General features: G+C 32.6%; 1 protein-coding gene across 3 annotated transcripts in view; it reads right to left on the bottom strand.

Moving 5' to 3' along the window:
- The window catches only part of Gyc32E (Guanylyl cyclase at 32E), a 93,350-nt gene that overhangs the window by 44,740 nt on the left and 36,110 nt on the right, over nucleotides 1-12,500 (bottom strand). For all 3 annotated transcript variants that reach the window (XM_068385786.1, XM_068385785.1, XM_068385787.1), the window contains 4 exons: nucleotides 6,565-6,705; nucleotides 5,259-5,373; nucleotides 4,741-4,825; nucleotides 3,528-3,683 (listed from right to left, as the gene is read on the bottom strand). In XM_068385786.1, the coding sequence (XP_068241887.1) occupies nucleotides 3,528-3,683; nucleotides 4,741-4,825; nucleotides 5,259-5,373; nucleotides 6,565-6,705 (497 nt within the window). The remainder of the gene's footprint in view (nucleotides 1-3,527; nucleotides 3,684-4,740; nucleotides 4,826-5,258; nucleotides 5,374-6,564; nucleotides 6,706-12,500) is intronic.

Here is a 12,500-nt window from a genome sequence, read left to right as displayed (position 1 = left end):
CAAACCGAACCGAAAACATAACCTCCGCCGCTTGGCGGAGGTAATAATACTAATAATGCTAATAAAACTAATAATACTAATAACACTAATAACACTAATAATGATACTAATATTGACGATGATAATAATAATAATAATAATAATTATAATAATGATAATAATAACAATAATAATAGCAACAACAACTTAGAGAGAAAGCAAAACGATTTTTTTTTTATAAATGTTGAAATAAGGTCAATACCAGCTTTTTCATCGACTACAATCTTCCTGAAAGTGCATGAACAAAGGACTGACATTGTTGATTCACGAGATTTCGCGCTAAAATGTTATATCGAACAACATTGCAAAAATAAAACCACAAACAGAAGTGGCTTTGAAGAAAAGATCGGATCGTGGAGGTGTGCGAGTATATTTCAAAGAGGCAGGAGAACGCGAGTGTGTTTCCATGTTAGAAGGGAAATGGAACTGTCCACGCAGTGGCTGAGAGGTGAAACTGTGAGATCGTGTTTACAAGGGTCATGTGAGAGGGTATCAAGTGGGATCGGATAAGAGAAAAGCTGTGAATAAAATTGAAGTGAAGCGCTGGCTGGTGTTTTGCTATTTTCATGTTACGGCATTTTTCTTACATACGGTCAAGGTAACAGAAAATACCAAGAAGGAAATATTTTCTATTTATTATTATTATTATTATTGTTATTATTATTATTACTTGCTAAGCTACAACCCTAGTTGGAAAATCAAGATGCTATAAGCCCAGGGGCCCCAACAGGGAAAATAGCCCAGTGAGGAAAGGAAACAAGGAAAAATAATATATTCTAAGAACAATGACATTTAAATAAATATTTCCTATATAAACTATGAAAACTTTAACAAAACAAGAGGAAGAGAAACAAGAAAGAATAGTGTGCCCGAGTGTACTCTCAAGCAAGAGAACTCTAACCCAAGACAGTGGAAGACCATGGTACAGAGGTCCACTAGGTTCTATCAGTGGCAAGTTGCCTTTTTTCATAATGAAGTTGACTTCATTTGTTTTTCATGCAAAAGGTCCTACAGGTTTGAAGGATCTAGGATTCTAGGTCCTAGCACACTTTCTCTAAAAAGAAAAGTATTTAATGAGATGGTCCTACCAGTATTAACTTGTGCATACAAAATTTGGAGCCTTACTAAAGCCTTAGAACATAAGCTAGTTAAAACTCAAGACCTAAGGAAAGAATAAAGATGGGAATAACACTAAGAGATAGAAAATGAACAACGTAAATACAAGAACAAACTAAAGTAGAGGATTTAGGACATATAACGAGCATGGCAGACGTTAAGAATAACAGAACGAGTCCCTAGAAATTTTAAAAGAAGCAGGGGAAGGAAGAGAAGACGATGGCTCGACGAATTAAGGAAGTGTGCGAGCTTGGATTGGCACGGAAAGACCATAAACAGACCCAAGTGGAAGGACATGTCTGAGGCCTTTGTTCTGCAGTGGACTAGTAACAGCTGATGATTATATATAAATTTATATATATATATATATATATATATATATATATATATATATATATATATATATATATATATATATATATATATATGCACACACACATATATGTTAATATGAATGTGTGTATACACACATTTATAATATATATATATATATATATATATATATATATACATATATATATATCGAATATATATATGTATATATATATATATATATATATATATATATATATATATATATATATATATATACATATATATATATATATATATATATATATGTATATATAAATATATAATAAATATTTATAAATATATATATAGGCTATATCGAATATATACAGTATATACAATATATATACATATGTATATATATACATATACATACATACATACATACATACATACATACACACACATTTAAGAATCATTACATATGGATATTATGTACTTAATTCAAGTACACCGTGTCATAAAAAGTGGACCTAAAAACTGTGGTAATCACATAAATAATATACATATTGTTGACATATCACTTCTCTTATCAAACCGTAGCAAACCGATGATAACTGAACCATAACACAAGATGTAAAATCAAATGAATATAATAAATAACGGTCATTGATGCAGATTGAAGTATTATGAATAATAAAGAATTAATCAAAGATAAAAAAAAATGAATAAGTAACTATCATTAAATATGTACAATTTCACAAACCATTCAAAGAGGAGTAAAAGAAGGCCAGCTTCGAAAATGAAACATTTCCTCCAAGAATTTTGTTGAGGATGTACCTGCCAGCCTCATTAGAGAGAGAGAGAGAGAGAGAGAGAGAGAGAGAGAGAGAGAGAGAGAGAGAGAGAGAGAGAGAGAGAATAGAAAAAAGAAGGGAGAAAGAGAGAAGAGAAAAGAAGAGAGAAAGAGCGAATAGAGAGAAGAAGAGATATAGAAGAGAGAAAGAGAGAATAGTGAGAAGAAGAAGAAGGAGAGACAGAGAGAGAATTATTTTTTCTATATATAGCTGGCTTGAGTGGTACGAGTTCGAAAAGATCCCAGCATTCATTCATCTTTGTTAATGTCACTTAGCATCCAGATCTCGTAATAGGAAACGGAAGTGGGTTAAAGATATTTATAGTTCATCAATCAGCGTGATGCATCAAATGATAAGTATGTAATCCTTTTAAATTTCTAACAACTTTAATTATGCTATCGCTCATTTCAAAATTCACTTTGATGTCATTCATTAAATTATATATAAAGGGGTCGTTTTCTATCGTTCACCGAAAAAATATATTTTAATGGGAAACTCTATTAAACTTGGTTTATAAATAGTTTCGTCGGAGGGTCTCTGCGTTAAGAATTATTATTCATACTAATACCCCTGCTGTATTGTGCATTTCAATTGACCCCTACAACAACAACAACAACATTCTTGTGCTATTCAAGATAAAATCGTCAGTCCTCAGTATTTCCATCCCAATATAATTATCTAACAATCGAATCTTACCCCATCTCCGATATTCAAAGCTAAACAATATCACATCATAGGAAATTAATCTCCATGATCATTTATATATTAATTTCCAGCTTCCCTTTAGACGTGTTAACATTTGATCTTTAAACTATTGTACGCGACCCGTCAAAAAAGACGGGTAAATATTTAGATATGTACACATATGAAACCTCGCTCACCAGGGTATGACTAATCCCACTTCCCCTACCCAACGAACAGGGAGAGCTCTCCGTAACCGGAATAACATACATACATACACGCATATTTTATATATATATATATATATATATATATATATATATATAAATTATATATATTATATATATATATTTATACATACACATATACATACATACATATATATATATATATATATATATATATATATATATATATATATATATATTATACATACACATTTATATATATACACACATTGCCAATCACTTGCTATCTATATATGGGAGAAATACTCTTGCTTTCTTTCGCATCTTCGTTCGCCTACCCCCTGATTTCATTTACCTTAAATCCCTGGATGGAAGGGAAGGCTTTATTCTTGATCAGCGACAGGATGTGCGTGCCGTTGGCCGGGTCGGCGTTTGGGTCCGCCAGGGTTTGGTTCAGGGCGTTTGCGTAGATCATCACCGCGTCGTACAGGTGAGCCGCGAAGATTGGCACCTGTCAAAAGTGAAAGGAAGGAAAAATGTTGTTAAAGATCGTTTGATATTCTGCTGAAAAGTTTTTGTTTTAATTTTTGGGGATTTATAGAGAGTGAAGCTGTTCAAGGTTGTTTGGAATGTACGTTTTTATAGTTACTGGAATAAAAAATTTGACTTAGCATTTCTTGTGTGTGTATGATTCTGCTGAAAAGTTTTTTTTAATTGGGGGGGGGGGGGTTTATAAAGAGTGAAGCTGTTCAAGGTTGTTTGGAATGTACGTTTTTATAGTTACTGGAATAAAATTTTTTAATTAGAATTTCTTATATGTGTATAACGTACATTTGGATACAGGAGTCCCTGGCACACCTCGTTTCCCAGAATTGCACATTGTCAAACCCTTATTTCGAGGAGAGTTACCAAACAGATAGCCCAAGAAGAGATGGTAGAAATGGTGGGCATGGCTTAACACAGGAGCTCACCTTACAGTGAGGGTATGACTGGGTGCACTTGTTCAGAGAGAGGTGTACCAAGAATTCATATGTCCAACTGTACTTTAATAGAATTTTACGATACATGTCTATCGTTGATATGAATAAATAGTGAATTCTATATATGAATGTTAAATTAGACTGCTAATGGGATGTTAACAATTGGTTTAAAGGTTTAAAGGTCGTTTATGAATGGCAGAGGCAAGGGACAGTGACATTGCCCTAGCAAGCAGGACATTGCCCTAGAGTCTGACCATATTATATGATCAGCGCCCAAGCCCCTATCCATCCAAGCTAGACCAGGGAGGGCCAGGCAATGACTCAGCAGATAGACCTATAGACTCCCCCAAATCCCCCCAAACCTTAGGTCACAAGGATGGTAGGGTTGCAGACGGTAGAGGCACTAGCGAGTCTGAGCGAGACTCGAATCCCAGTCTGGCAAACACCAGGCAAAGACGTTACCAATCAGGCCACAACAACCGTTATAACCTTATCACAACACATGCACATTTTAAAAGGATCATGAACAAAGAATATTAAAATTTAAAAATAATAAAATGTACAATTTAAAAGGTATATTTTTCTCACCTCTATAAAAGGGAAGAGCTCAGGGTTATAAGGGACACAGAAAGGGTATTGCTTTATCCGGCTTAGAACTTGCTTCTCAAACTCCCTGTTGTTAAAAGAAAAATAACATCAAATAGTCTTTTATCTGTTTGCTTATCAGTTCATTAAATCTAATGAATGAAAGAATGGTGTCCAGTTGAATTTAAGCCAATAATTAATCAGGTTGAATATATTTTTAACGAAAGAAAATCCTACATTTGTTCTTTTTTTCTGAATTATAAGTTTTATTTTCTTGAATATAAGGAAAAATATAGAATATTTTTTTTTCTTTAGATATGTTTTACTTTCTTCAATGTAAGAAAAAAGTACATTATTTTTTTTTCTAAACAATATAATTTTTTTTAAATCTAAGAAAAAAATAGACAATAGTTTTTCTAAAGAATGTTTTAATTTTCCCTGAAAATTTTATAGAAAACAAACTGTACACAAAAGTTTGCATATATTTTTTCAATGTTAAGTAAAAAAAAAAAAAATCTTACTTGTAAATTTCATTAGAAGGATACGCAGGCGTTATCTTGACGACAATCCTGAAACTCTCGTATAGGACCTCCAAATTCCCGGTGATGTTGAAGACACCATGGTACTTCCCGGGGACTATTATCGTTAAAGGGAAGGAAAGGGATATTATTAAGGCCTCTGGATACGAGGAGACAACAAACACCAGCTCGGAGATCAAAGATCTTTAGTATGTTATCTTATAAATATTTTTAATTTTATATTAAAACAAAGTGTTAATTTTGTTTCTAAAATCGAGTTAATTTTATATAAAAATACTGTTAATTTTATATTAGAATATTTTTATTTTTATATTAAAATAAGTGTTAATTTTACATTTAAAATAGGGTTAATTTTACATTAAAATAGTGTTAACTTCATGTTAAAATTGTTAATTTTAAAATAAAATTCTATATTAAAAGTGTTAATTTAACATTAAAATGGTGTTAATTTTACATTAGAATAGCCTTAAAATTTACATTAAAATAACCACAATTTTACATTAAAACAGTTTTGATTTTTCATTAAAAGTGTTAATTTTACATTAAAACAGTTTTAATTTTACATTAAATTCACATGTTCTATTATTTTTCTAAGTCACAAATGGAATCAATAAAATAAGAGCAAACGCATATGCAAATATAAGAGAGAGAGAGAAGAGAGAGAGAGAGAGAGAGAGAGAGAGAGAGAGAGAGAGAGAGAGAGAGAGAGAGAGAGAGAATGTTGCAAGGATTTTGGATGTATCAAAGACTTTTTAGTCCATCCACGGAAACTCCATTTGCTCTTTGGTAGAGCGATTTAGTTTTAAGCATCTAGAGTTTTTATGATCTTGTTTAACTTATTTTTTAATTCGTTTACCGTGTTACTGTACACTACATCCGCTGGAAGTCTGTTCCATGTATTTGCTATTTTGTATGTAAAGAAATTGCCAAATTGAGTGGTGTTGTATCTTTTCAATTCCAGTTTGTATCCGTTACCTCTGGACTGATTTCTGCTAAGCGTGAATAGATTGTTGTAATCTATATTTGTTATGCCTTAAAAAGTTTTGAATGTCTCTATTAACTGTCCCCTTCGTCATAGAGTTTGTAGATTAAATAAGTTCAAACGTTCCATCCTCCATCTATGTCCAAATTGCCTTAGTGTTGGAACTAATTTGGTGACCCTAGCTTGTACTGCTTCCAGTCTATCTATATCCTTCTAAATACTTGGAGCCCAGAATTGGACTCATCCTTGATGAGAGAGAGAGAGAGAGAGAGAGAGAGAGAGAGAGAGAGAGAGAGAGAGACTCACCCCTGAATCCATTGGAAGTGTCATTATATTTATCATCATCAATGGTGATAATGGCATATTCCTTCAGCTGTTCTTTCGTTTCCCACCTCAGAACCGAGACGAAGTCCCACTGAACCTCCTGCGAGGCCAGAAGGACGTAAACTGAAATAAATAATTAAGAAAAATATTAAGGATGGCAATAAAATAGTTTAGGAATCTTTATATGTTAATCAACACATATATATCAATTTTTTAAATAGCATGCAAATCTTTATTTTTTTAAGCACCACAAATTTTCATGTATTCTTTAAATAACACATCTTTATATATATTTTTTAAAAATAGCATTCAAACCTTTATAATTATTCAAAATATCATACAAATCGTTATTTTCTTAAATCACAGAAATCTTTATATACTTTTTTAATATCATACAAATCTTCACATTTTTTCCGCAATACAGATATGCCTTTTAAAACGAATAAAACTACTAGAAGTAAGAAAAAAAAAAAAAAAAAAGGAAATGAAAAATTAATTTATAAACTAACTTTTCATGGTAGAATGTCTATACCAACCCCAACATTCAACCCCCCACCCCCCAAAAAAAATCTATTAAAGTTGATATAATGAATCAAAAACACGATTTATCATTAAAACATCAAAGGGAAATAACGTATAGTAAAGAAAGAAAAAAATACATCCTTTTAATTAACACTATACAATGATTAATAGCGACTAAAAAGTGCACATTGAAATTGCTCTACATCTACAGGCTCAGAGCTTCAAGGGTATTAACAGTCAAAGTGTATTTACACTTTCATCATCAAACGTAAGGTGTTTTGTTTACGTAAACAGAAAATCAGGAGGGATGTTTACGTACATAGTGCAGGTACCGTATCATAGATATAAGTGCTTTCAGAAAATAACTTGGAAAATAGAGTATGTTGATTTTAATTTTTTTAATGGGACGAAAATGATATGTGCCCCCATATATTTTACAAGCTGTAAACACCATTTACGAATGAAGATTAGGCCAAAGGCTGTTTTGCATATACTCTGAATACTGGATTATGAATAATTATCAATTTTAAGCTGATATGTGTATATTGTATTTAAAAAACTCCAAAAGAATAATTAAAATCGACATGTAAAAGAATTATGAATATTTTATTTTTCCTTGTTTCCTTTCCTTACTGGGCTATTTTCCCTACTGGCGCCCCTGGGCTTATAGCATCCTTATTTTCCAAATAGGGTTGTAGCTTAGCAACTAATAATAATAATAATAATAATAATAATAATAATAATAATAATAATAACTGTTGCATGAATGAATTGCCAACAGTTATAAAAATGAGGAATTTTTCATAAATACTGTTATAATTATTTCTTATCTGAAGAACGCTTCAAGTATAAAGACTATCACAAATTTAATAAACAAAATACATTAAAATAAAGCTAGAAAATTTTTATATGAAGGCATATGAAATATGACAATATGAGAATCTAATATAATCAAAATATATTATAAAAAAAAGCTAGAATATTTCTAGATGATGGGATATGAACTCTAAAACAATAAAAAATATGAGAATCTAGTATAATCAAAAGACATTAAAAAAAAGCTCGGACATATTTACATGATGGCATATGAACTCTAAAACAATAAAACAATATGATAACCTAGTATAATCAAATTACATTAAAAAATAACTAGTTTAGATGATGGCATATGAACTCTCAAAATACTATAACTATATGTGAACCTAGTATAATCAAAATACATTAAAAAGAAGCTAGAACACATTTTGATGATGGCATATGAAATAAAAAAATATGAGAACCTCGTATAATCAAAATACATTAAAAAACAACTAGAACATATTTAGATGATGGCATATGACCTCTTAAAACAATATAACAATGTGGAAATCTCGTATCCAGTAAGGGGCGTTCTCTCTGGCAACTTTTAGCGAATTGAATTCCAGACGGATAAAACAAATGGCCAAGATAATGGAGGGTCAGCATGCTTTCAAATGCGACAATGCTATTATGGATGGGAGCACTTCGTTGCTTTTTATTTCATAGCGAATTCAAGGTAAAAAGAAAAAAAAAAACTTAAAATAATTTCGGGGTTAATGGAATGCGAGAGCCAATTCAAAAATAGTTTTGTCTGAGTAACAATTACCATTATGTATATATATATATATATATATATATATATATATATATATATATATATATATATTTCATAAGCCTCTTTTTCCCTCAGAAATACGAAGAACCCTTATGGCTTTAGCTGGTACTTGTAAGGGGAAGTTGTAAGCCACCATCCTGTCCCAATAATATTTAGTGGTCTATATTTGCATGTATGTATGTATGTATATATATATATATATATATATATATATATATATATGCACATATATACATACATACATATATATATATATATATATATATATATATATATATATATGCACATATATACATACATATATATATATATATATATGCTCATATATACATATATATATATATATATATATATATATATATATATATATATATATATATATACTGTATATAAATATATTGTGTGTGTGTTAGTACATAATGTTACGTGCAACCAAACTGCAAGTTTCCGTGCCTTGCATTAAGCAAGGTAAATCTAAAACCTACCAACCAAATCCAGAGTTAGATGGAAGAGCTATTTTATGAATGCAATAGTGGAAAGAGTTACTGCAGACATATCCGATCTGGATCAAGTTGGAAAGAGATTTTAGACTGACTTTTGAGTTGGGGAGGGGTGAGCAAACATGAAGCCGTATAAATAAATAAGAGAACTGTGTTTGGAATGACAATGAAAAATAAGTGAGAATTGGGTTTGATAAGACAATGAAAAGAGAAAATAGTAGAAAGAAAAATAAATAAGAGAAGTGGGTTTGACATGACAATGAAAACGGTAAAATAAGGAGAAAGTGAATGAACTGCGTTATGGGCAAAGACATACAAGAAAAATGAATTGTTAAAGATTCAACTAAAAGTTCAATGGTGGGGTCATAGTTACACTAAGAGGGTAGGAAGGATAATATAACCAAGAAAATGAAGTGTAAAAGAAAAAAAAAATGGGACTAAAGGGATTGGTAATAAAAGGATAGGAGGATAGTATGACTAAGAAAATTAAGTGTAAAGAGAAAAAAAAAGAGTTGTTGTAGTGACACTTTAATCAAAAGGGGATGAGCATGTGCAATATACAGATAAATGACAGGGTATTCGAAAATTGAGAAAACACTAAAGTGAGTAGAAAGCACTCTCTCTCTGTTGCTATTACTTGGCTTCTGCTATTTGGCCAATTTTACTCTACTATCCAACTTTCCGTATAGTTTTACATAGAAGTTTCTGGTATACAATTTAAAGGTTCAAAGGTTTAAAGGCCACTCATAGATGGCAGAGACAAGGGAAGGTGACATTGCCCCATTTAGCAGGACAATGCCCTAGAGACTGACCATATATACATATGATCAGCGCCCAAGCCCCCTTGCCACCCAAGCTAGGACCAAGGATGGTCAGGCAATGGCTGTTGATGACTCAGCAGATACATCTATAGATTCCCCCAAACCGCTCATCCTTAGCTCACAAGGATGGTAAGGTTGCAGCGACCAAAGGCACTAATGAGTTTAAAGCGGGACTCGAAGCCCAGTCTAGCGTTCACCAGTCAGGGACGTTACTACATCGACCACCACAACCGTTAAATAACCCCCAACTGTCAACGGCAGCTTTCATTCCCATCTTTCTACCCTTCTAAACCAATGAACACCCCCTGCTGACTCCATGACCCCATCACTCAATTTTACATGCTTATCCAATCGTTGTGTCTTAATCTCTTTATTAGCAAAAGAATGGTTAAACGCATTTCCCTCCCCTGCCCTCATGGCATACTTAATGATGTATACAATAAAATTCTTAAGCCCTGGCAAAACGAGTGGCCAGACATTTATATGAAGAAAAAAAAATATAGATTTCGTGTATACTTACTCAAATTAACCTAACTGGACAATGTCTACTATAAAATCAACAGGGCAACACATATTTAAAAGCTTAATGTTTAAAGGCCGCTCATGAATGGCAGAGGAAAGGGACAGTGACAATCCCCTAGGTAGCAGGACAATGCCCTAAAGACTGACCATATATGCTTATAATCAACGACCAAGCTAGGACCAGGAAGGGCCAGGCAGTGGCTGCTAATAACTCTGCAAGTAGCTTTATAGGCTCTCTTAAACCTCCATCTTTGACCATGATCTAAAGATATAGACTTTGCATTTGACTACGACTATAATTATTTTTTTTTTTTTTATGATTGTAAACAAAGTGAAGTATCCATACAGTTTTCAATTTTTTGGGGAAGGTGACCGCATTGATAACTGCGACCTTTTGAATCTCACAAGGATGGTGAAGTTGCAGACACCTCAAGAAACTATCAAGCTTGAGCTGAACACCAATACGGCAGATCGCCGACTAAAATTAAAGTATTTAAAGGTAGTCAATGTAGCATTACTATTAAATCCTCCAAAGGCCACTAACTGGGAGAGACCGAGAGGCTATGGCCAGAGAGTCGTATTTAATATAGATTAGTATAAATATCCTCGAGAGGAAATATCAAACATGTGCCCTGCAAGTGTATGGAAAGTAAACAAGGGAACATTATGAAGAAAAGGAATGCAAAAGTCATAACAAAACGACCATGAGGAGGAGCCCACCCTGAAGCTATAATAGAAGAGCATGTGGCAGGTTGCTACTAGGTTTTAACACAAGGACGGGCTGGAAAGCTTATATACAAACGGTTGAGGATAAAAAGGATATAAAAACTTCAAACAATATGAAACATGCAATGGCAAGCTTGAACAGGGTTTTTCTAATATCAGTGCGGGAGAGAGCGAGATGAAGTAATAAAAAAGAGCAATCACAATACAATGTTTGACCGTGTATGAAATACACGTGCATTAAAAGCACATTGTCAAAATGAAACTCCAGAAATGAACAATAAAGGCGAAAGTATTTCCCGATAATAAGGCGAGTTTCGCAATTTATTACAAATATCGGCATACGGGACCTCCTGAGAAACAATTTTGCATCCCCTCTGGAGACTTCGAGAGGATGTGACGTCACATATCAATTCAAATGTCAAGAGAAATGATGTCTTTACTCTGATATTCGTATGACGCCAATGCGTTTCTGATGCCATTCGCAAGATTGGGCGATACATTATTATTAACTGGATTTTGAATAAAGGAGCCTGGGACGTCCCACTCACATAAGGTAGTTTTTAACAGTCATGGGCCAACGTTTACTACGTAATATCTAAAACAGTAATGCATAACAACAACAAAAATAATATCAATAATGATAACATATAAAAGTAATAATGCTCACAACAAATAAATTACAATACTAATAACAAAAAAAACAATAATAACTAGAGGGGCACTCAGTAGAGCACAGACCTCCGCCGAGGCAGCTTATTTCTCGACCATTTGCTCGACCTTGACTTCGACCTTTGACCTTAACATGTATTAATTGGCGTGGATTTTCATACACTAAAATCTGAACCAAGTTTGAAGTCTCCGTGTCAACGATGTCCAGACTTATGGTTGAATACATGAATTAGATATTTTGCTTAACCTTTTTCCTTGACCTTTGACCTTGACCTTCCAAAATTTAATAATTTCCAACTTTTTACATAACAGTTAATCCCCGCAAGTTTCATTACCCTACGATTAAAATTGTGGCCAGGAAGCTGTTCATAAACAAACAAACACAAACACGGACGAAAAGATAACCTCCTTCCAACTTTTATTACCTCCTAGGCGGATGTAATAAAAGTGATGATAACAATAACACCCAAATTAATAACATTAATGATAACAATAATAATAATACCAAAATTGTTTACAATAACA

Source organism: Palaemon carinicauda, chromosome 13 (genome assembly GCF_036898095.1).
Source record: "Palaemon carinicauda isolate YSFRI2023 chromosome 13, ASM3689809v2, whole genome shotgun sequence".
Lineage (NCBI taxonomy): Eukaryota > Metazoa > Arthropoda > Malacostraca > Decapoda > Palaemonidae > Palaemon > Palaemon carinicauda.
Note: the sequence above shows the minus strand (reverse complement) of the source record. Positions and strands in the feature narration are given on the sequence as shown.